Consider the following 27,498-nt stretch of genomic DNA (forward strand, 5'->3'; position numbering starts at 1 on the left):
AGAGTGCTTAAATTCATTTAATTGCATTTGGAGACCCTGGGCTTTGTCAAGCTCCTTCTTCATTTCATTCACATTTCGTTTGAATTCTGTAACCTCCAGTCGCAGGGAGCGACGCTCTACTTCTGCAGCATGCAGTCTTTGTGTAAATCCAAATATTTGCTTTTGTAATGATGCTGTGCTTTTCTGTTGTTAAACAAGAGCAATTTTAAAGCAGTAACTACAGATTTACTAATACATCAATAGCAATGACCATTCTACTAAATTAAACACAACTTAAATTACACAATACTTAGATACTTAAAGCTTTATTTTTTTTTATTTGACCAATAATCTGGCTTATGTTAAATAAACACCTGAAGAAAAAAAAATTATCCAGATGGCTAGACAATGGAATGAGAGTTGTTGGGTCACAATGTACTTCTAGAGAAAAGTATATTTAAAATTAATGACAGATTTTATTTATAAGGGGTTTTTTATTAATTGTATTCAACTTTACCTGAGAACTGGTACATATATGTAAACATGGAAAGCAGAGATGAAAGGATTGTGATTAAAGGCCAACCCAGGCAAAAAAAGTTAATGAGACACTATCTCAAAAAAAGCAAGCCAGATATAGTGATACACATCTATAATCCCAGCTACTAGGTAAGAAGAGATAGGAGGATCACAGTCCAAGGCTGGCCCTGGGGAAAAATGCAGGATCCTATCTGAAAAGTAACTAAAGTAGAAAGGACTAGAGATGTGGTTCAAGTGGTGGAGCACTTGCCTCTTAAGTGCAAGGCCCTAATTTCAAACCACAGTACCACAAAAAGAAAAAGAAAGAAAATCTTATATAAACACATTCATGAACAACTAATTTAAACCATAAGTAAGTCTGATTCAAAATTAAATCTACAAGTCCTAAAGTCACTATTAAATGAAATCGCATACATACCATAATGGGCACGTGGCCATGCAAACCATATTTCAGGGCCAGTGTGTTTACTTTATGAAGTCCACGGGCCAGCCTCTGTACCAGGGAATCCTTTTCTACATATGTAATACTCCTGCTACTATGCAGAGGTATACTTTCCATTGCCACACTAATTTTATCCATGAGCTTTGCAAAAGAATTCTTGGCTGCACCTATGAGTAAATGTCCACAAATTCTGGAATTTGGATCTTCAAATTAAAAAAAAAATAGGAGTTATCTTTTGTTATCTTCTCAACACTGTTAATAACAATATGAAAATATTTTTCAATTATGTGATTTTCATCCATGTATAGTAATTCATTCAAAAAGTCCCCTCCTATATTAATTCTCACTATGAAAAGAGGAATGCAGAAAATAAATTACCTACTAAATAATATATTTAAAGAAAATTTGCATGAATTTATAGTGTGTCATTCACATGGAACACTACGACACTAAAAATTCATCTCTTTGTTCATCCATTATCTATTTACAACAACTACAGCTTGTTACCTTAATGCCATACTATTTATATTCTCAGGCAAGAAAATATAATTGCCTTATTCCAAGGCAATTAAAATTTTACAACTACAATTATTTATTTCCCCACAGGATTTTGGTAATCATCCCTCTCACATAATGGACTTGAGGTCCCAGCATATCCAACATGGCCCGCTTACTGCTAGACTCATCAGGTCTGTAATTAATAATTGTGTTTAATGTTGATAAACAAAATTGTCAGTGTTCTTTCTACTAATTGGTATTCCAGATAATAGTTATAGGTTTATTTATGCCTTCATAAAAATCATGTAATTTAGTTTCCCTCTGCTAGGCAAGTCTTAATCTGTCATTGCTTGTACTATGATAACCATCCACGCAAAATGACAAGCATGGGAAGATTATATGGATTCAGTAGTATACCATTCCACATTTCTAGACTCTTTGCTGTTGAGGTTAATTTAAATCTTGCCTTTTCATCATAAGCACAAGAAGAAAATTTAGCCAGTTTACCCAATAAAGCTATCTCCTGCAATTGTTAGATTACATATTTCAAAACTAAAGAGCAACACTGAGGTGATCAATCATTGGTTTTCTATTGCATAATGAACTGCCTCACAGAGACGCTATATTCTAAAATTTAAGCTTTATTCCATTTTCTTTATTCCTCAATGTATAAAAGGAAAGATTTTTTACAATGCATGTAGCAGTCAAAATTTGAAAACCATACTGCTTTAGAGTTATATACAAAGTCAAAATTTATATTATATATAAAAGTATAATATCCTTTCTGTGTAATTTTTTCTATCCATTATTACTGCATTGACTTCTAAGAATATACAATAACATAAGTTTTTGTCCACTTATGATAAACATACTTTCTGAGAATCCTATGGACAAATGTCATACAGAGTTTAATTAAAACATACAGTTCTTTGGTTAACAGATTCCTTAAATAAATAGTAAATGAAAAATAATTTAGTAGCAAAATTATATAGCAATCAACATATAATACAGAACAGTTAAATGACTTATTAAATAACAGTATGCATTAAATAATTCACTGTTCAATGGATGAACAGTAAACCTTACTTTGTCTGTAACACTCAATATATCATTTACGTATGTGTATATATATATATATTCCTTGTTTCTCTAGCTACTGTGCCAGTCCAACATATATGGATATGTTTATAACATATTTTACAATCATATTTCATTTTACTTTCATAGCAGCTACAATACTGAACTCAAGAATGCATTAAATACCAAATTAATTATTATTAACTTTTATGTTACATCAAAAGTTTTTTAAACAAACATAAAATCTCATTGTTTTAGAGAAATTAAGAAATATAAAAGTAGTGACATTTTCACAAATAGCCTTTAGAAACAAAATTTACCAGGCATTGTGGCTCAAGCCAGTATTCCTAGCTACTCTGGAGGCAGAGATAGGGAGCATCATGCTTCAAAGTCAGCCAAGTCAAAAAGTTAGCAAGACCCCATATCAACCAACAGCTGGTGACATGTGCCTGTTATCCCAGTTGTGAGGGAATTGAAATTGAAAGATTGAGGACCAGGCCAGCTGGTGCATCAAGGGAGACCCTATCTCAAAAATGAACAAAATAGGGATTAGGTGAGTGAGTCAAGTGGCAGAGCACCTGCCTAGCTAGCACAAGGCCCTGAGTTCAAACCCCGATATTACAATCACTCAATGCAAAATGAAGCTAACAATTAAATTTTAATGAATTATAATTTTTTACTACATCACAGAAATATGCTTGTATGGACACTGACCCCTCTAAAAGGTAAAGCTGAATGACAAGATAATTCCACAAGACATTCTTCTGAATTTTTCTTTTTTTGTGTGGTGGTACTGGAGTTTGAACTTAGGGCTTCATGCTTACTAAGCAGGCACCCTACCACTTCAGCCATTCCACAAGCCCTTTTGTTGTTGTTGGGTATTTTTGAAATAGGATCTTATGGACTATTTGCCTGGGACTGGCTTAAAACTGCAATCTTCCTGATTTCTTCCTCCTAAGCACTTAGGATTACAGATGTGAGCAACTGGCACCCAGCTTTTTCTGGATTTTTAAGAAGTGGGTTAAGAGACACACATTTAAGTTCTTGGCTGCTAACTCTCAATGATTTATAGTAAGAGCACTAAATGATTTATGCTTTAGTAAGTAAAGAGTGTTTTTACAATTTAGTTCACATTGTATAGTTTGTAGTACAATTAATTCTATATTAAATAAACAAAATATCTAGTGACACAGTTGTAAAATTATTTGTATAATGATACACACTACAGTTTCTAATGTTTGCCTAGACCATTTTAAATTTCCTACTTGTTACACTTAACAAATTCTTCTTTATGTAAAATACATTTGCCAATTACTTTTCCCTATTTAATAACATGTCATCCATAAAGAAGCAGATCCTATATTCTGAAGTTATTTATTCCAACTGAAGGGGAAACATTGTACATCTAGAATTAAAATCTTTACAAACTCATGAAGAAATGTTTCAACCAGCAGTTCTAAACCTGTAGTCTATAGATCTCATGGAAGAGGCAGTGTGGAATCTGAACAATTATTTTAAGAGCTCCTTTAACACCAGTAACCACTGCCATTTTGATCTTTATATAGCCCTAACAAAATATATACCTAAATAATATATACTTATGATGTTGTGAGTAATAAAATTAAGTCTACTGTTAAATTTATATGGAAACACAAGAGGCCACAAATAGCCAAGGCAATACTCAGTCAAAAGAACAATGCTGGAGGTATCACAATACCTGACTTCAAACTATATTACATGGTAATATAGCATGGTACTGGCACAAAAACAGACATGAAGACCAGTGGAACAGAACAGAGGACCCAGATATGAAGCCACACAACTATAACCAACTTGTCTTTGACAAAGGAGCTAAAAATATACGATGGAGAAATAGCAGCCTCTTCAACAAAAACTGCTGGGAAAACTGGTTAGCAGTCTGCAAAAAACTGAAACTAGATCCATGTATATCACCCTATACCAAGATTAACTCAAAATGGATCAAGGATCTTAATATCAGACCCCAAACTCTTAAGTTGATACAGGAAAGAGTAGGAAATCCTCTGGAGTTAGTAGGTATAGGTAAGAACTTTCTCAATGAAACCCCAGCAACACAGCAAGTAAGAGACAACATAGATAAATGGGACCTCATAAAGCTAAAAAGCTTCTGTTCATCAAAAGAAGTGGTCTCTAAACTGAAGAGAACACCCACAGAGTGGGAGAAAATATTTGCCAACTATACATCAGACAAAGGATTGATAACCAGAATATATAGGGAACTTAAAAAACTAAATTCTTCCAAAACTAATGAACCAATAAAGAAATGGGCAAGTGAACTAAACAGAACTTTCTCAAAAGAAGAAATTCAAATGGCCAAAAAACACATGAAAAAATGCTCACCATCTCTAGCAATAAAGGAAATGCAAATTAAAACCACGCTAAGATTCCACCTCACCCCTGTTAGAATAGCCATCATCAGCAACACCACCACCAACAGGTGTTGGCGAGGATGCGGGGAAAAAGGAACCCTCTTACACTGTTGGTGAGAATGTAGACTAGTACAACCACTCTGGAAAAAAATTTGGAGGCTACTTAAAAAGCTAGACATCGATCTACCATTTGATCCAGCAATACCACTCTTGGGGATATACCCAAAAGACTGTGACACAGGTTACTCCAGAGGCACCTGCACACCCATGTTTATTGTGGCACTATTCACAATAGCCAAGTTATGGAAACAGCCAAGATGCCCCAGCACTGACGAATGGATTAAGAAAATGTGGTATCTATACACAATGGAATTTTATGCAGCCATGAAGAAGAACGAAATGTTATCATTCGCTGGTAAATGGATAGAATTGGAGAACATCATTCTGAGTGAGGTTAGCCTGGCCCAAAAGACCAAAAATCGTATGTTCTCCCTCATATGTGGACATTAGATCAAGGGCAAACACAACAATGGGATTAGACTATGAGCACATGATAAAAGCGAGAGCACACAAGGGAGGGGTGAGGATAGGTAAGATCCCTAAAAAACTAGCTAGCATTTGTTGTCCCTAACGCAGAGAAACTAAAGCAGATACCTTAAAAGCAACTGAGGCCAATAGGAAAAGGGGACCAGGTACTAGAGAAAAGGTTAGATCAAAAAGAATTAACCTAGAAGGTAACACTCACTCACAGGAAATCAATGTGAGTCAATGCCCTGTATAGCCTTCCTTCTCTCAACCAGCAAAAACCCTTGTCCCTTCCTCTTATTGCTTATACTCTCTCTACAACAAAATTAGAAATAAGGGCAAAATAGTTTCTGCTGGGTATTGAGGGGGGGGAGAGGGAGGGGGCGGAGTGGGTGGTAAGGGAGGGGGTGGGGGCAGGGGGGAGAAATGAACCAAGCCTTGTATGCACATATGAATAATAAAAGAAAAAAAAAAAGAAAATTTTACAGAAGTCAGTTGCTACTGAAAATACAACTACTGTGTAGGAAAAGAACAGTCTACAGTACTTCTAATTAAAATGGAGTTCTTATGCTCAGAAAGACTGAGAAACACTCTAACAAAAGTAATCAGTAATATTAATGAATAATATATTAATAATGAATAATAGAATAGTGAGTAATAGTAATAATAATGTCAGTAATATTAGCGACTAGTACTGCTAATTGCATTAAATTCTGACTCAATTCTACACTTGGTAACATTTTGTCATCATTGACATCTTTATCTTCTGTCATCTCCCCTACTTCCTGTTCTTAAAATCTCTCCAATCTACTCCATTTTCTCTGTGATGGTAGCCATATCTCACCTACATTTCTGCAAGATCTTCCTGCTGTTCTCCAGTGTCCCCCCTTATTCATTCATCCTACACACTGTAGTCCTTGTTCACAATGAATTAAAACACACAAATAAGATCTTGTCATATCCCCTGCTTTTAAGCCTCAATGACCCCTCAGATCTAGGAATAAATTTCACACTGCTTCAAACAGAGCTATAAAATCTTCTCACTATTTTCCCAGAAAAATCTTCCACTATTCTCTCTTATTTATATGCAATTGCTTTGAAATAACCTCAACCCATTACAATCTTAAAGCATTTTTTCCATGAAAAAAATTTGCTTATGTCTCTAAACTGCTAAAAAAGTTGAGGAATGTGAATGTGGATATCAGTTTTCAAACTTGGGAGCCAATCATTACAATAAGATATTTGCTTCAGTGTGGCTGGTGATGATGATGCACATCTGTAATCCCAGCACTCAAGAGGATGAAGCAGTAGTACTACATGTTCAAGGTCAACTTGTACTACAGAGTGAGACCCTGTCTCCAAAAACAAACAAAAAAGACAAAAAGATGCCTTCTTTAAAAAAATAAATGTATAAAATCAAGGAAAGCATACATTACTGATACTTGAAGAGCTGGAGAGACCAATGCAATAGACAGGACAGACAGGATACATATACACGTACTTAGAACTTAATACAAGGTGAGTGACATATCTTAATAGGGAAAAAGATAGATTACTGAAATAAAAACTATTAGTGCTGGCTGTTCATCTGGACACAAAGCTTAATAATTTCTTCACTACTTACACCAAAAAAATTCCAGATAAAAATCAAGATTTAATGTAAGAATTAAATTTGCAGACTAAAATATGAGCAATACAACTCCAAAGTAAGGCTAGCCTTTCTAAGTAAATTACTGTAAGAAAACCATAAATACACAATTAATAATTTTAACTATGGAAAAATACCAAAAACAACATTAAAACACAAACTGGAAAAAATATTTGTGCTATAAATGACAAAGTAATAAGACACATAATATACAAGTTATTATATTTTATAATTCCATAAGAAATATACATCTCCAAATATGAATGTGAGATGACTTGTAAATGAAAATGAATGAGCTTAAACAAATGAAAAGATACACAACCTAACTAAGAATGTAAATAAGTAATAATATAGTGCCTTTTGTCTTTCAACATTTATAAAGATTAAAAAAAAAGGCTGTCAAAACTTTGTAAGTTAAGGGTATTATGGGGGAAACAGAACTTTCAATATTATTCATGAGTCTGTATATAAAGCAACTTTATGAAAGACAATACTTTCCAAATGCAAAATATACAATTCCACTTTACACTAAGAATAAACGCCTTTACAGAAATAAAACTAATTTAAAAGCATTATGTAGTCCTTTCCTCATTCATTCATTAAATTGCTAGCTACAGAATATCTCATCAATATACAGGCACTATGTTAGGCAATGGGGATGGGGGACTCATAACACTGATAAAGAATCAATAGCTCTTGTTCTACTAGTATCATTTACAGCAATAAATAATATAATAGGTAGAAATGCCCAATAATAGGACTATGCAAAAACATATCTTGACTCAGACAAATGATATTTCGGGGAGTGGTCATACATAGTAAAGGTCCTTAATCATTTCTGTGCATATGGTACTTTGGTATTTTGTGCATTAATGCCTTTGGTACTATGGTGGAGCGAATGACTTTGCTTCTCAGAATAATCATTTTAAATCCATAAAGAAAAAATATGTCACATTACAAATGGAGCAAATTCTACCAAAATATAGCTATGAAAGTATTTTAAGTTTTATTTTTTAATTCACTAAATGTAAGGTAATACATTTGAAATATATATATCTTTAATTTTTAAAGAACAAGATGATGGTGAAAGTAGACAAAATGAGAACAATGAACCTGTGAATGGTCTTCAACAGGCATAATATATGTCATTTGGGAAATAAAATTAGTTCTCATTTTTTAATATTGAAAAGTAATAAAAATCCTGACTCTTAGATACTACTACAAATTTAACTAAAGCTTCCATGGTTTACTTTACAAAGTGAGCTCTCAAAAACTACCAAATTCTTTTAAATTCAAAATCTACTGTAATTAAGTTTTTTGTCTTAAAGCCAGTAAGTTTGTCTTTGCCTAGATCAAAATATTCAATATAATTTGCAATGTAAAGAACAAAAATGTCAATATATGGTTCAAATTTGATACTATAAAGTAGAAGCAACTTCATAACTTTTGGAAAATAGTTCTGAATTATTTCCAGGTGCCTAGAGATTTCTCCTTAAAGAAAAATAACAGAAAATTTTGTTTTTAGGAAATACTAGAAAGCAACATAGACAATGAAGAACATATAATCTTACTTTGATAGAAGAAAAACTACTAGATGCAGACTGGTCCTTTTACTTGGCTCACTACACTGCACCAGCATCCATCTGAACATGAGAAGACACTGGTTACTTGCTGTGGATATGACAGGTCTCCCAACTGCTAAGTAAATGTGAGCATAAGCTATATCTGAGACAGCTGTATCAACTGTATTATCATATGAAAATTTCTGCTATTTTACTCAGTAACAAAGTCACTATTCTGATAATATTATTATGGTTGTCCTCATGGCAGTTCAGTTAATCATTAGTTAAATAAGATATGATTTATTCTCATACAAGTTCACAGGCTGTACCTCTCTTCCTGAATTCTATTCATGGAGATTTTTAAAAGGGTTCTATGAATCTCAGCTTGACAGTCCTTTTATCTAAGGAATATACTACCCAGTCATAATCTGTATTACTATGTTTCTATTTCTATGTCAACTTAATTTCAATAATAAGAAAGTTGGACTACTTCGGCCAGAGAACTACAATATAATATTATGTTCTCAGTTTTTACTGAAAATAAATGTGAGCAACAATGACAAGAAAAAATTCTGCATCTTCAGTGAAGTTGCTTTTAAAGACAGAAACTATGCTGTCATTCAGTATTTCCAATATAATAATCTATGTAATAAATTCCTCTTAAAGATTAGTGCCAAGAGAAAAGCTTGTTCCATATTGTTGCAGACATAAGAGAGCACCTCACATATGGGAACAAGAACTAGTTCAGCTTTGCTAAATTGTAGATTTATTATTGAAAGCACTGAGAAGTGAGACTTTACAAACATGAGAATCAGATCATGAAGGGTCTTATATAACAAACTAAAGTTAATTCATATAGTAATAAATGTGGCCCTATACACACACACATACACACACACACACACACACACACACACACACACAGAGTGGTATTTATGTAGTCAATTATAATGAAACATAATAAAAATAATTTGGTATAAATATTAATTAGATATTAATCATCATTTTTGAGGTGCTAGGGATCAAGCAGAGGGCAATCACCTTTCTGAATAGGGAAATTAAATGAGAATTAAATTGACTTCCTTATACTCTTTAATACCTTATAATACTCTAAGATACACTGATCCTACTTCTTTGCTATTTCTAAGATCCTCTTCCAAATTATTTCTTTATAGAAACAAAGAAGGAGGGAAGCAGCTAGGAAGGGAGGAAGGTAGGAAGACAGAAGTTGTGCCAAAGAGTGGAAGTGTGGGCACTCATTAGTAGGCAAGAAAGAATTAATGCAAACAATTAGGAGTTAAGATAACAGCATGGGACTGGGTTAAAAGCAGTCCCAAAATAAATTATATAAAGAAAGTTTTAACAAATACAAGAAAACTATCAGACCACAATGGAATAAGAATAGAAAGCAACAGTAAAAGAAACTACAGAAAATATTGAAACACATGGAGACTGAACCATATACTGCTGAATGATCAGTGGGATGTCAAAGAAATAAGGAGGGAAATAAAAAAATTCCTAGATTCAAATGAAAATAAACCACAACTTACCAGAAACTTTAGGACAAAGCAAAAGTAATGCTAAGAGGAAAGTTTATACCTGAGTGACTACATTGAAAAATCAGAGAGATCTCGAATAACCTAATGATATACCTCAAGAACAAGTCAAACTCAAAATCACTAGGTAGAAAGAAATTATAACGATTGGGTAGAAAATAATGAAATGAGGACTAAAAAAAATGCAAAGATTCAATGAAACAAAAAGTTAAGTTTTTTGGAAAGATAAACCAGATTGACAACTTGAGCCAAACTAATGAAAAGAAAGAGAAGACCCAAATTAACAAAATCAGAAATGAAAAAGGAGATATCACAACAACTACTAATGAAATTCAGAAGATCATTAGGGAATATTTTGAAAACTTACATTCTAATAACTGGAAGATCTATCAGAGATACATAAATCTCTAAATGCATATGACCTTACAAAATCAAACCAAGAGGATATAAGTCACTTAAACAGATGATTAACAAGTAATGACACTGAAGCAATAACAAAGAGTCTCCCAACAAAGAAAAGTCCAAAACCAGATGGATTAGCTGCTAAATTCAACCAGACCTTTATGGAAGAACTAATACCAATTATCCTGAAACTATTTCATAATTTAGAAAGGGAAGAAATGCTACAAAACTCATTCTATGAAGCCAGTATTACCCTGATACCAAAACCTGATAAGAACACAACAAAAAGAAAGGAAGAAAGGAAAAAAAGAAAAGAAAGAAAACTATAGACTGATTTCCCTGCTAAGCACAGACTCAAAAATTCTCAATGAAACCATATTTGCAAACCAAATTCAATTACACATTGAAAAAATCATACACCATGATCAAGTTGGATTCACTCCATGGATGCAAGGATAGTTCAACATACTCAAATCAATAAACAAAACACAGCACATAAAGAGAATCAGTGGAAAAAAAAAATCACAGGATTACCTTAATAGATGCAGAAAAATCCTTTGACAAGATTCAGCACCCTTTCAAGATAAAAGCTCTAAAGAAACTAGAAATAGAAGGAACATACCCAACATAATAAAACCTACATATGAAAAACCTATAGCTAATATCATAATACATGGGGAAAAGTGAAATGAAGTCAGGAACAAGACAAGGATGTCTACTCTCCCCACTCTTATTCAATATAGTGCTCGAATTTCTAACCAGAGCAATAAACAAGAGAAAGAAATAAAAGTTTTATATATATATGTATATACATATATATACATATATATATAGTTATATATGTATGTAGTTTTATATATATATAGTTATATATGTATGTAGTTTTATATATATATAATTTTATATATATATATATGAAAGAAAGAAGTCAAATTATCCCTATTTGCAAATTATATGATCCTGTACTTAAAACACCCTAAAGACTACACCAAAAAACACGTAGATCTGATATACACTTTAGGGAAAGTAGCAGGATACAAAATCAACATACAAAAATAAGTAGCTTTACACATTAGACAAATGACTGATAACCAGACTATATAGGGAACTTAAAAAACTAAATTCTCTTAAAATTAATGAACCAATAAAGAAATGGGCAAGTGAATTAAACAGAACTTTCTCAAAAGAAGAAATTCAAATGGCCAAAAAACACATGAAAAAAATGCTCACCATCTCTAGCCATAAGGAAATGCAAATCAAAACCATACTAAGATTCCACCTCACCCCTGTTAGAATAGGCATCATCAAAAACACCACCAACAACAGGCATTGGCGAGGATGTGGGGAAAAAGGAACCCTTATACACTGCTGGTGGGAATGCAAACTAGTACAACCACTCTGGAAAAAAATTTGGAGACTTCTTAAAAATCTAAACATAGATCTGCCATATGATCCAGCAATACCACTCTTGGGGATATACCCAAAGGAATGCGACACAGGTTACTCCAAAGGCACTTGCGCACCCATGTTTACTGCAGCACTATTCACGATAGCCAAGTTATGGAAACAGCCAAGATGCCCCACTAGTGACGAATGGATTAAGAAAATGTGGTATTTATACACAATGGAATACTACTCAGCCATGAAGAAGAATGAAATCTTATCATATGCAAGTAAATGGATGGAACTGGAGAACATCCTCCTGAGTGAGGTTAGCCAGGCCCAGAAGACGAAAACTCATATGTTCTCCCTCATATGTGGACTTTAGATCAAGAGCAAATACAACAAGGGGATTGGACTTTGATCACATGATAAGGCAAGATCACACAAGGTAGGTAGGAGGATAGGCAAGAAACTCAAAAAAAAAAAAAACAAGATAGCATCTGATGTCCTCAATGCAAAGGAACTAATGCAGAAACTTTAAAGCGGCCAAGAACTAGAGAAAAGGTTAGTTCAAGTTTTAGAATGTAACACATATGTATAGGAAAGCAATGCGAGTAAACTCGCATTATAGTATACTTATTGTATAACTATACTTATCTCAACTAGCAAAAACCCTTGGTCTTTCCTATTATTGCATATATTCTCTCTTCAACAAAATTAGAGATAAGGGCAAAATAGTTTCTGCCTGGCAGCGAGGGGGTATGGGGGGAGAAGCAGAGAGTGGGGGAAAGGGGGAAGGAAGGGGGAGAAATGACCCAAACATTGTACACACATAGGAATAAAAAAAAAAATCCAAAAATAATCAGTAGCTTTTCTACATACCAACAATGAATAGGATGAGAAATAAGTCAGGAAAACAATCCCATTCGCAAAGCCTCAAAAAAAAAAAATTAGGAATAAACTAAAGAGGTAAAAGACTTCTACAACAAAAATCATAAAACACTGATGAAAGGAATTGAAGAAGACACTAGAAAACTGAAAGACCTCCCATAGTCATGGATTGGCAGAATTAATACTGTGAAAACAGCTATACTACTAAAAGCAATCTAAAGATTCAATGCAACCCCAATCAAAATTGAAGTATCAGCCAGGCATCACTGGTTGGTGCCTATAATCCTAGCCACTCAGGAGGCAGAAATCAGGAGGATTGTGGTTTGAAGCCAGTCCAGGCTAAAAATGCAAGACCCTTTCTCAAAAATACCCAACACAAAAAAAGGGCTAGCAAAGTTACTTAAGTGGTGGAGTGCCTACCTAGTGAGCATGAAGCCCTGAGTCCAAACCCCAGTATCACCAGAAAAAAAAAATCCAATGTCCTTCTTCACAGAAACAGAAATCAATTCGAAAATTCACACAGAAGCACAAGTGACCCTGAATAGCCAAAGCCATCCTGAGTAAAAAAACAAACAAAACAATGATGGAAATATCACAATATTGAACTTCAAATTATACTACACAGCCATAGTAATAAAAACAGATGGTAATGGCATAAAAACAAATATGTAGACCAATGGAACATAAGACCCAGAAATACACACACACACACACAAACACACACACACACACACACACACACACACACACACACACACACATACACACACACATACATACATACATACATACACACACAGATACAGCCATGTGATTTTTTTCAAAAGAGCCCAAAGCACATGATGGAGAAAAGACAGCCTCATCAACATTGTTAGAAAAACTGGATATTCACATCAAAGAGTGAAACTAGACTCCTATCTCTCACCCTGCACAAAAATTCAATTCAAACTGGATTGAAGATTATTTTTTTTTTGGTGGAACTAGAGTGGTACCAGGAAAGTACTCTACTGCTTGAGTTGTACCATCAACTCTTTTTACCTTGATTATTTTCATGACAGGGTCTTCTGTTTCTGCCCAGGGCAGCCTAGACCATAATCCTCCTACATATGCTACCTTGTAGCTGCAATGACAAGTGTCCACCACCATGCCCAGATATTTTTGTTGTGATAGGGTCTTGCTAACTTTTTGTGTAGGTTGGCCTCAAACCATCATCCTCCTGATCTCTGCCTCCTGAGTGGCCAGGATTATAGGTATACACTACTGAACCTGGCCCTGAAACTCTGAAACTATAACATGAAAATACAGGGAAAACACTTGAAGATATAGGTATAGACAATCATTTTCTGAACATGACTCCCATTACCCAAGAAATAACAGCAAGAATTGACAAATGACATTATATCAAATGAAAAAGTTTCTGTAAAATTACAGAACTGCTTTACTAAATACAAAAAAAAAGTTTCTGCAGATCAAAGGAAACAATTACCAGAATAACAAGATAACCCCTTATGAGAGAAAATCTTTGCCAGCCATTCAGCAGATAAAGGATTAATATCCAGAATAAACAAAGAGCTCAAATAATTAAACACGAAAAGAACAAATGATTCAATTAATAAATGGGCAAATGAACTTTAGTTTTCAAAAGAAGAGGTACAAATAGCCAATCACCACATGGACAAGTGCTCAATGTCCTTTGCCATAAGGAATGCAAATCAAAACGAAACTGAGATTCCATCTCATCCTAGTCAGAATGGCATTCAACAAGAAAACAACAAATGCTGGTGAGAATGCAAGGAAGAGGAACCCTTGCACACTGTTGGTAGTAACATAAATTACTACAGCTGCTATGGAAATCAGTATGGAAGTTCAATGAAAAATTAAAAATAGCAGCTGGCAGTGTGGCTCAAGTAGTGTACCAAGAAACTCTAAGTTCCAACCCCACTGCCACCCAAAAAAATTAAAGAACAACCCTAGGATCTGTTGAGCATATACCCAAAAGACTGTAAGTCAACATACAATAGACCCCCCATATTTATAGCATCACTATTCACAATAGCCAAGCTATGGAGTCAGAATGTGTGTCCAACAACATGGTATATATACACCATGGAGTACTATTCATCCATATAGAAGAATGAAATTATGTCATTTGCAAAAAATGGGTAGAACTGGAGATCACCATGTTGAAGAAGATAACACAAGCTCAAAAAGCCAAAAGACCACGTTTTCACTCATATACAGAATACAGAGTTAAAATAATAAAAATAATAATAATAATAATGGGACATGAGCATAAAAGACAGACTATGGGGGAGTAGGGAAATCAGTGGAAAGAAGGAGGGAGGGAAAGGAGAAGATATTGGGAGGTGAACATGATCAAAGTACATTACATACATATGAAGACAGCATAGTGAACCCACTGCACATTTTCTGAATAAGGTAGAGAAGGAAAGGGAGTATAATAGAGGGAATGAATTTGATCAAAATACATTGTATACATCTATGGAAATATCATAAGGAAAGCCCTTTGTATCATTAGTGTACACTAATAATAAATGCAAAAAAAAGAAAATGGACAATATACACAATGGAGTATTATTCAGCAATAAAGAGTGACATTATGTCATTTAAGGAAAGTGGATAGAACTGGAAATCATCATGCTACATGTTAAGCCATGTTCAGAAAGCCATATATCACATGTGTTCACAAATTTGTGCAATCTACCCCTAAAAAAATACTGGCCAACATGACGTTAAAAGAAGGAGGATCGAAGAATTCCAAGATGGCAGCTAGAAGGAGGAAGCAGAAAGTGTGCCTCCTAGAGTGAAATCTTGGAGAGATGCTGGAGACACACCTTGCAGGCAAAACCACCGAAAAAAGGCAAAACTTTGACCCCTCCACACCTCCAGCCAGCGCAGAGAATCTCCACTTCACGTTAAATGGAGAAACCAGGAGGGCCCCCGGACCACCAGATGCCCATGCCCAGATAGCTTGGGAAGACGCAGACAAGGTGAGGTAAGTGGTATGCAGTACTCCCACAGACAACCCTGGGCCAGAACAGCATAGCCCCCTGGAAGACTGACCTCCACCTGGGGAAAAAAGAGAAACTGGGTAATAAGCAGTAAGAACAATAAAGACACATTGCAAAGAGGATGGGGTGCACTGAGTGCGGAAGAGGAGAGGAGGGGAATCCTTCCCGGAACTGTAAATAAACAGCCCGGACTGGCCGGAGAGGCTCCAGCGGGAGCAGGGGTGCAAGCTCAGCAACCAGGAGCAAGAAAGCTTGTGAGAGTGGCAGAGGGAGGAAAACTCCACAGGAGAGGGAGGAAGACCCACCTCCCACGTGAGTTGTAAACAAACACCCCAGCTGGCAGGAGCAGCAGCACACGCCCAGCAAGCAGGAGCGGGAAAGCTTGTAAAAGCAGTGGTGGGAGGAAAACTCCACAGGAGAGAGGGGAAGACCCACTTCCCACATGAACTGTAAATAAAAGCAGGCCAGAGAAAGGGGGTGCAGTGTCACCTCCACCAGTGTGCTTGGAAAGGGGAAAGCTTGCAGCAATGGCTTGTGCACAGGAGAACTCTGAGTAAACAAAGCCTGCGGAGCCAGGTGAGTGTTAAGCTCACCCCAGAGATCAGCATAAATATCGCTGCCAGCAACAGCAGACTGACACCAGCGGGCAGGCAAGCCACAGCCGCAGATAGCCATTCACAGACCTGTCTGCAGACTCTTTATTTTCTCTCTTCCTACCTTTGATGAGAAAACAACCGAACTACACCTGCATGCTGAAAAACTTACTGAAAGTGTACTGCATTTGAACTTGGGACACTTTGTGGGGTTTTTTTGGTTTTTGTGCAGTTTTGTTCTACTTCATGCTTCCCCTTTGATGAGACAACTACAGAACAACATCTGAGGCACCATCGCCAGGAGGAGGCTGAGACAGACACCAAAATTATTAAGACTGAAACTTCATTGCATTTGAACTTGGAGATTTTTTTTTAATTTTCTATTTTTCATTTTGTCTTACTTTATTTTATTTATATTTTTTATTTCATTTACTTATTTTTTAATTTTATTCTTATCTTTATTCTTTTTATTTTTTATTTTCAATCCTCTCTCTGTCCCTATACTGCCTTTTCAGCTTACGGTTGATTAGTACACTGTCTCTCCTGTTAATATCTTTGAAACTTCTTTTGTTTGTTTCTTTGTTTTGTTTTTTTTTCTACTTAATTATTTGTTTCTCTATTTTCCTTTAACTTCTTTGCTTTCCATCCTCTCTCACCCTTCCATTCTAAGTATCACTAGTGCTATTATTATAAGACAAGAAAAACTTAATTGCACACAGTACAGGGACAATAACAACAACAAGGGCAATGATGGGAAGACAGAAAAAACAAGGAAACCAGTTTCCCTACAGCAAAAAATTACAACAGGAACCAGAGGGAAATGAAGAAAACAGATACACAGATCCAGACTCCAACAAAATGAAGATTAAACTATGCCAAAGAATCCAATGAAGCCCACTAATAATAATTAAAAGAAGACATACTACAGGTACTCAATGAGAATTTTATAGAGATGATAATGGATATGGTCAACCAAAATGTACAGGAGACACTCAAGAAATTCCAAGAAAACAAAAATAGAGAATTTGAAACAGCAAAAGAAGAAATAAAGGAAACCATAGAAGCACTGTAGAAACACCAAAGTGAAACAGAGAATACGATGAATAAACAGATAAATGAACTCAGGACAAAAATAGACAACATTAAAGAGGAAACCACCTAGGATATGGAAAACCTCAGAACAAAGAACGAAACAGAACTGGAAAACAAAATGGAAGGACAATCCAGCAGAATAGAACAAACAGAAAAAAGAATCTCAGAACTTGAAGATGAAATGGTAATTAAAGGAAAAACCGAAAAACTATTAATTAAACAACTCAAGACCTGTGAAAAGAAAATGCAAGAACTCACCGACTCCATCAAAAGACCAAACTTGAGAATCATGGACATCGAAGAAGGAGAAGGGAGTATCTAGAGAAAGCTATTCCCATACAGATGCAAGAGGCCTCCAGGACACCAAACAGACCAGATCAAACTAGAACTACCCCACGACATATCATCATTAAAACAACAAGTTCAGAAACTAAGGAAAGAATATTGAAAGCTGTAAGAGAGAAAAAACAAGTAACATACAAAGGTAAACCCATCAAAATCACAGCACACTTCTCAACAGAAACATTAAAAGCAAGAAGAGCAGGGGGTGAGATCTTCTGGGCACTGAATGAAAATAACTTCAACCCCAGGATACTCTACCCAGCAAAACTATCATTCAAAACAGATGGAGCAATAAAAGTCTTCCATGATAAGCAGAAACTAAAACAATATGTGACCATAAAGCCACCACTACAAAAGATTCTGCAAGGGATTCTGCACACAGAAAGTGAAACCCAACTTAACCATGAAAAGACAGGCAGCACCAAATCACAGGAAAAGAAAAAGCAAGACAGTAGAGAGTAACCTCAACTTAGGTACACACAATCAAACCTTCAAACAACTAAGACAACTAAATGACAGGAATCGCCACATATCTATCAGTACTAACGCTTAACATTAATGGACTTAATTCACCCATCAAAAGGCACCGCTTGACGATACGGATTAAAAAGGAAGATCCAACAATTTATTGCTTACATGAGACAAATCTCACTGACAGAAATAAGCATAGGCTTAGGATGAAAGGCTGGAAGATTTACCAAGCCAATGACCCCAAAAACAGGCAGGAGTAGCAATAGTTATCTCTGACAAAGTAGACTTCAAACCTACATTGATCAAACGAGATAAAGAAGGACATTCCATACTAATAAAAGGGGAAATAGACCAAAAGGAAATAATAATTATCAACCTATATGCACCCAATGTTAACGCACCCAATTTCATCAAACATACCCTGAAAGACCTAAAAGCATATATTAACGCCAACACAGTGGTTGTGGGAGACTTTAACACCCCATTATCATTAACAGATAGGTCATCCAAACAAAAAATCAATAAAAAAATCCAAGATGTAAAATATACAATAGATCAAATGGACCTAGTTGATGTCTACAGAACATTTCATCCAACCTCTACACAATATACATTCTTCTCAGCAGCCCATGGAACCATCTCCAAAATAGATCATATCCTAGGGCACAAAAAAGCCTCAGCAAATACAACAAAATAGAAATTATACCATGCATACTATCTGATCACAGTGCAATAAAACTGGAACTCAATAACAAAAGTAAAGACAAAAAACAGGCAAATGGCTGGAAACTGAATAACTCATTACTTAATGAACAATGGGTCACTGATGAAATAAAAGAGGAAATTTAAAAGTTCTTTGAAGTCAATGAAAATGGAAACACAACCTACCGGAACCTATGGGACACAGCAAAGGCAGACCTGAGAGTAAAGTTTATAGCCATGAGTGCATATATTAAAAAGACTGAAAGATCCCAAATCAATGACCTAATGATACATCTCAAACTCCTAGAAAAACATGAACAAGCAAATCCCAAAACAAATAGAAGGAGAGAAATAATAAAAATGAGAGCTGAAATCAACGAAATACAAACCAAAAAAACCATACAAAAAATTAATGAAACAAAAAGTTGGTTCTTTGAAAAATAAACAAGATCGACGGACCCCTGGCAAACCTTACTAAAATGAGGAGAAAAAAAACCCAAATTAGTAGAATAACGAATGCAAAAGGGGAGATAACAACAAACACCATGGAAGTCCAGGAAATCATCAGAGACTACTTCGAGAACCTATATTCAAATCAACTTGAAAATCTTAAAGAAATGGACAGATTTCTATATACATATGATCATCCAAAACTGAATCAAGAGAAAATTAATCACATGAATAGACCTATAACACAAAATGAAATTGAAGCAGCAATCAAGAGTCTCCCCAAAAAGAAAAGTCCAGGACCTGATGGGTTCTCTGATGAATTCTATCACACCTTTAAAGAAGAACTGATACCAACCCTCCTTAAACTGTTCCACGAAATAGAAAGGGAAGGAAAACTGTCTAACACATTTTATGAAGCCAGTATTACCCTTATCCCAAAACCAGGCAAAGACACCTCCAAAAAGGAGAACTAAAGGGCAATCTCCTTAATGAACATTGATGCAAAAATCCTCAACAAAATAATGGGAAGCAGAATTCAGCAACACATCAAAAAGATTATTCACCACGACCAAGTAGGCTTCATCCCAGGGATGCAGAGGTGATTCAACATACGACAATCAATAAACGTAATAAACCACATTAACAGAAGCAAAGACAAAAACCACTTGATCACCTCAATAGATGCAGAAAAAGCCTTTGATAAGATCCAACACCATTTCATGAGAAAAGCTCTAAGAAAACTAGGAATAGAAGGAAAGTACCTCAAAATTATAAAAGCTATATATGACAAACCTATAGCCAGCATTATACTTAATGGAGAAAAACTGAAACCATTCCCTCTAAATTAGGAACCAGACAAGGATGCCCACTATCTCCACTCCTATTCAACATAGTACTGGAATTCCTAGCCAGATCAATTAGGCTAGAAGAAGGAATAAAAGGGATACAAATAGGTGAAGAAACTGTCAAAATATCCCTATTTGCAGATGACATGATCCTATACCTTAAAGACCCAAAAAACTCTACTCAGAAGCTTCTAGACATCATCAATAGCTAAAGCAAGGTAGCAGGATATAAAATCAACATAGAAAAATCATTAGCATTTCTATACACTAATAATGAACAAACTGAAAAAGAATGTATGAAAACAATTCCATTTACAATAGCCTCAAAAAAAATCAAATACCTAGGTGTAAACCTAACAAAAGATGTGTGACCTCTATAAGGAAAAACTATAAACTTCTGAAGAAAGAGATTGAGGAAAACTATAGAAAGTGGAGAGATCTCCCATGCTCATGGATTGGTAGAATCAACATAGTAAAAATGTTGATACTCCCTAAAGTAATCTACGTGCTTAATGCAATTCCCATCAAAATTCCAATGACATTCATTATAGACATTGTAAAATCTACTGTGAAATTTATATGGAAACACAAGAGGCCACAAATAGCCAAGGCAATAATCAGTCAAAAGAACAATGCTGGAGGTATCACGATACCTGACTTCAAACTATATTACAAAGCAATAACAATAAAAACAGCATGGTACTGGCACAAAAACAGACATGAAGACCAGTGGAACAGAGTAGAGGACCCAGATATGAAGCCACACAACTATAACCAACTTATCTTTGACAAAGGAGCTAAAAATATACGATGGAGAAATAGCAGCCTCTTCAACAAAAACTGCTGGGAAAACTGGTTAGCAGTCTGCAAAAAACTGAAACTAGATCCATGTATATCACCCTATACCAAGATTAACTCAAAATGGATCAAGGATCTTAATATCGGACCCCAAACTCTAAAGTTGATACAGGAAAGAAATATTCTGGAAACCAGGGAATAAATAACCCTACCCTTTTTTCCAATCTCCTGGAAGCCAAAGGCCATGGAACTCACTGATACGGTTTATACAGATCAGCTTCTCTCAGGATGGAAGAAAGGCAGAAAGTGCACAGAAAAGATATTTGACCCTATTTGGTGACCTGGGAATTTTTTTACCCTAAAGCAGCAGCATTGTGAGGATCAACTCTGGAACCAGCCTATCTGGTTCAAATCCTAGCTGTGTCCCCCTAAGTGAATTGCTTAAATTACTGTGCTTCATTTTCCTCATCTATAAAATGGAGGTTAGTAATACATTCATAAAATTGCTGTAATAATTCCACTCCAGAACCTACATTCCATTAGCCTGACCCCATCAGGTTTTCAGAATCTCTCACGTTTTACATCCTTACTTTATTCCTTACCCAGTTTAGAGTACATTGCCAATAATTGTCAAAAACTTGTGAAGGGCCTGATCATATTTGTTCAAGCTAACAAATTTCATGGATGCTGACAGAAGAACCAAGACTTCTAGGTTGAGTAAAGGGACTTTACTGCTTCCAGCAAAGGAAGCAGCATGAACAAACATCAGGTTCACATCAGTTCCTCTTTCCTCCCAAGTCCATGGAAGGGTATAGTGACCAATCTGATGCTTTGCATGTAATGGATCTGTGTCATAATTGATGAATCCAGAGCTTAGCAAACCCAGATCTCGGAATGGGCTGCAAACAAACCTGCCTAATCTTTGCCTGGAAGAAATATTACCTTTATTATACTAGATAGTAAACAAAAATGTCTTCTGTTCTAGGAGAGACACTATTTTTACCTTGCAAGGCTGTTTGTTCATAAACTTCCTTGAAAAGATAGCTGCAAAAAAAGTTGTCAGTAATGCTGCTCACAAAACATGCATACACTGGAAACCCATGAAAAATATTTTCCAAAAAATTATGACTACTTTTTTACAGATACTTTCAAATTTCTTGCTGATCTTCCATTCCATTCTACTTACCTGGAAAAATGCCTCCTTGATTAAATAATAACCTCCTTTGTACTGACACCCAAGCAGCTGAACATCTAATGAATTTATTCTTCCATTCTCCTATTTCTTTCTCCCCTCTTCTCAAAACTTGCATATCCTCTCACTTTCTGCCATCTCAACTAGTACCCTTTACTCTTGCTTATTTCACTACCAAAAAAAAAAAAAAAGAGTAAGTAGGAAAGAATTTTCATATGCATCTATTACCAAATCTACCAACCTACCTGCATCTGTACTAATATACTCTATCTTCCTTTCATTTGCAAGGCCTGAATTGTTCATGCCAACCTTCCTCCCCGCTTTGATGAATCAAATTTCAATCTTGCAGAAACTCAAAGACTTTACCCTTACAGTGGTCTCTTCTTTCCTGTTTCATCATTTTTTCTCATTTTTCATTTCCTCAACACAAAAGCATGTTGAATCACCTGTCATCTTAAAAACATCCCTTGATCCCCAAATACTCCTCCTGCTACAACCCAATTTACTTACCTTCCTTCACGTCAAAACTTACTGCCATTGCCACTACTCAATTTCTCTTTAACAGAGTTCAGTCAGACTTTGTCTCAATCACTTCACCAAGGTCATCACATCCAACAAAGTCATCGCCTATCTCCATCTGTCCAATTCTGGAGTGACTCCTCAATTCTCATCACACTCAGCAGCCATACTCCATGTGATTATACTCCCATGTGTTAAACACTTTCTTTGTCTGGGTGATAGGTTGCCACCAGAGTTGACCAACTAGCTCACTCCCTATTCTTCATGTTCTCATTTTGTCATGTTCTGTCATGTTCTCATTTTCTTGACCTCCAAGTGTTGGGAGTATCCACAAAAAATTCAATCCTCAGAGCTCTTCTAGTTACACTCACTTCCTAGGGCAGTCCCATCCCAGTCCAATGATTCAGAATCTCAGAAGTGAAATATAGGCTTCACTAAGGTCTCCTTTCCATTCCTGAAAACATCAAGCAAACTCCTTTGCCAGTGTCTTTACACTTCCCTTACTTAGAATCTGCCTTCCTCAACTTCCACACACACACTTGTCAGATACATACATGGCTCACTTCTTCAATCAAAAAACAGGTTTATAACGTAACATCTACAACCTAGGTATTCACTCAAAAGAAATAAAAGCACACATCCAGCAAAAAGACATGTACCTGAATATGCTCATCAGTTTCACTCATAATATCTAAAAGTAGCCATGACTCTAATGCCCATCAATATATAATGGATCAACAAACTTTGGTATGGCCATATAATAAAACACTACTCGGCAACAAAAAGAAACAATCAACAGTCACGGGAAACACAGATGACTCTCACAAACATGCTAAGAAAAGAATCCAGACATTAAAGAATACACATTGTATGGTAGTAAGGAGTTAGACTTCACCTAAAGAGAAGTCTGAACTTTTTCTCAGCTGGTGGGAGGTAATCCCTAAAACCTTAGAAATTCTGGAGTGATTAGAGTTATCTTTCTTATTCACAGTAGGCCCCTAACATCACACCAAATAGTATATACAAATGAGATGACTTGTGTTGAGTATCTGACAGTTTATGCTAAAGAAATGATTCAGGATAGCCATACCAGAAAGACCAATTATGAGACTACAAGATTGGGTGCTTTGAACCAGATATTAGTCCAACCTTCAGGAATGAAAAGGGACCTAGAGATTGAGTTTAAAAATGTGGCCCATGATCTAATCAATTCTATTCATATAATGAAATTTCAATTAAAAATTCTGGACACCAAAGTTCCAATGAGCCCCCTGACTTGGTAATACTTTGTGTACTACTATCCCTCAAGGTAACTCATCTTGAGTACAATGGAAGTTTCACATTTGGAAGCCTTCCCACACTTTACCCAATGCATCTCTTACTTTGGTTTAATTGTTTCCTTTTGCTATAATAAAACCATATCCTAAATATATCAATTTCCTGAGTTCTATGCATTATTCTAGCAAATTATTTAAACTCAGAGAGTCCTTTCAGATCCCCAATTTGCATTCAGTTGGTCTGATGTGTGGTCCTGGGGTACTGGGGACCCCTGAATTTGTAGTATCTGAAGTGAGGGCAGTCCTATAGGACTCTTTTCCTCTGCCTGTCCAGTTCAGCTGAACTCCTTTGTACTATATGATTTCGTTTTCATGAAATTTATGAAGTTCTTGAATAGACAAAACTAAAGTGACAGAACAAAGATCGGTTGCCTTAGGCTGTGGGGGAAAGGTGATGGCAAAACAGGCAAAAGAAATGTTCTATATACTTTCTTGTATTTATCCTAATACATAGATTTTTTTTAATTCATCAAGTTTTTCAATTAAATGAGTAAATAATTTTATTGCATGTAAATTACATCCCAAGGCATCTGACTTTAAAAGACAATAAAGCCTCTAATATTGAGAATGTTGTTAATCCTATCACAATATCCCTTTTTAATCAAGAACTACCAAATTTCTATCTAATCTTACCCCAAGAGCATTTGTGTCTCTCCTTGTTTTTTTCTTCAATGACATCATTGTCAAATGAATACTCAAATTTGAACACAAGTTTTTAGACCACAACTGTTGGGTTTTTCAACATCATTCTTACTTGAATGTTTCCAACTTCTTTTGTTTAATTTTAATGAATATTACATAGTCATATTTTATGAATACCTATAAGCTACCATATTTTTCTTTCTGGCAAAAAGTGGAAGTAACTTTTCTGTAAATATATATGTATTATTGTGAAGAATTTGAGGGAAAATGTTTTACTTCATTCTTTTATAAAAAACATGGAAAGATAACCATGTAGGTTTGTTAGTATGCAAATATTCAACTTAGCCTTCTACAGAAGGATTTTAGGCTCCTTAAAAATAGCCTAGGAACTATCTGTAAGTTACAAAATTCGATACTGCCTCATTTATGGTTCTTAAAATCATTTTGGTTTTGTACATTATTTTAGATGTTCACCAACAAACATATTCTATGAAAGTTGTGACAATGTAATTAAATAGTCATGAGTATTTTCAAGGATAAACTATTAAAAGATGTACTTAGCCAGGTGCTGATGGCTCACACCTGTAATCCTAGCTATTTGGGAGGCTGAGATCTGGAGAATCAAGATTCAAGGCCAGCCCAGGCAAATAGTTTTTGAGATCCCATCTCCAAAATACCCAGAACAAAATGGACTGGAGGTGTGGCTCAAGAGGTAGAGCACCCACTTTGCAACCATGAAGCCCTGAGTTCAAATTCTAATGCTCAAAAAAACTGTTCTTAAGTCATGATAGGCAAAATAATTTTTAAAAACAAGATATCTTTCCTTTGTAAAATTCTTTTGACTTAAAATGTTTGAATATGAAAAATGTAAAAGTCATAATTTAAAAATCCTAATTTTATTTAAATTTTAATAAATTAATTGTAGCTCCCTAAAACAGAACTAGTAGCCAAAGCATCAGAAATGATATATGGTCAGACTGTGCTTATTTCAACTACAGATATGAGAGAGGTTAATTGCAAAATCCTTCATATTACTTCTTTTCAAACTTTACTGTGCATATGAATCACCTGAGGATCTCGTTAAAATGCAGATTATGATTGAGCAGGTCTAAAATGGGGCCTGAGATTACCATTTGAAACTCATCTCCAATTGATGTAGATGCTTCTAGACTATGTATCAGTACTTAGAAACTGCGTCTGCTAAAAAGCACTAACTCCTTACTCCAGCCTACAAGGAAACTAAAAGTAGAATAAAAACCTAGCATTCCTGCCTTCATTTTGCATATGTCTCCTTTTCTTTGTGTCAGACTCCTGCTTATTCTCTGCACATAGGCCTATTAATCATTCACAGAGTTTCTACCTAAAAACTGGGGATACCTAATCTACCTTACCCTACTTCAAGGCTGAAGGCATAAAGGTTAAGAGTAACTGAAGTATTTTACTGTCTGTTCCAAATCCCTGAAGCCTTCAGTCATAGTCCTAAACCTGAAGTCAACATGGATTCCAGAAATAGCAAAGACTTGCAGACAGACCATTCCATGATGAGATCAGCCCCCAACCCCCAAGCAAGATTAATCATCCCATGGGAACCTCTCAAGCAATAAGGACTTCTCTAGGGCCAACCTACAGAACCAGAAATAATGAGATAATGAGATAATGATCAACCAGACCACAGTCTGATACATACCTCTCACCCCCTACCCCAATACTTCCTCTGTTTAAAATAAACCTAGAGCTCATTCAGGTCAGTAACCTGAGGATGGGCTGATATGCTTCATCTTCATCTTCCCAGAATGACCATTTTTATTAAAATCCTTGCCTATCTTTGTACCATTGTTTTTGTTTGCATTCTTTGGGGTGAGTGGCTGAATCTGACATGTTGGAACCCCCCAGAGTCAGGCCTCAGGCTTAGGACTCTGGCTACAATTTGTGAGTAGCAAGGATCCTTTTTTTGAGAGAGAGACAGGGTCTGGCAATGTAGCTGAAGCTGGCCTGGAACTTGCTATGTAGATCAGGCTGGCCTCAAATTCCTCCAGTCTCAGCATCCCATCCAACCATTCGGATTATAGACATGCATCACCACACCCACTCAAGCTTTAAAGCTTTCAAATATATGCTAAAAGTTGCTTATTAATACAAATATTCTTCCTTACTGCTTTGAACCTCCTAAATATGAAACATCAATCTTACCCTGAACACAACTTAGTCTTCTGAATTTTATCTGAAAGAGCAGTTATGACCTCTAGAAAGTTAACTCAAAGTACACAATGGAAAGAAAATTGAGTAGTTACTAGCAAGGGTATGTTTAGGTCATCTATCTTCTAGATATTAAGATTTAATTATAGAGAAGATGTGTAACAAAATGTATTAACATTCTACTTACATTTATCTATTCATATAAATTCAGAGATATTTCAAAGCAAATTAGCACATTTGTTGTATCTTTAAAATTTTAGTTTGCACCAGTCATATCAAAAAGTTTATCTACCTAATGGGTTCTTCAGTCTATTCCCATGATTGATATCTCAGTCCTTCAGTGAAAGTAACATTCTCCTCTGTTTGAGGTAAATGATCT

General features: G+C 35.5%; 1 protein-coding gene across 17 annotated transcripts in view; it reads right to left on the minus strand.

Annotated features, from left to right (window-relative positions):
* The window catches only part of Ccdc171 (coiled-coil domain containing 171), a 416,292-nt gene that overhangs the window by 195,624 nt on the left and 193,170 nt on the right, over positions 1–27,498 (minus strand). For 15 of the 17 annotated variants that reach the window (XM_074051809.1, XM_074051799.1, XM_074051790.1 and 12 more), the window contains 2 exons: positions 935–1,161; positions 1–183 (listed from right to left, as the gene is read on the minus strand). The exons of 1 other annotated variant lie outside the window; for it this stretch is intronic. In XM_074051809.1, coding sequence (XP_073907910.1) covers positions 1–183; positions 935–1,161 — 410 coding nt within the window. Of the gene's footprint in view, positions 184–934; positions 1,162–27,498 lie in introns of those variants that run through there. One more of the 17 variants, XM_074051800.1, reaches the window with a different exon arrangement.

Source organism: Castor canadensis, chromosome 13, assembly GCF_047511655.1.
Source record: "Castor canadensis chromosome 13, mCasCan1.hap1v2, whole genome shotgun sequence".
NCBI classification, from domain to species: domain Eukaryota; kingdom Metazoa; phylum Chordata; class Mammalia; order Rodentia; family Castoridae; genus Castor; species Castor canadensis.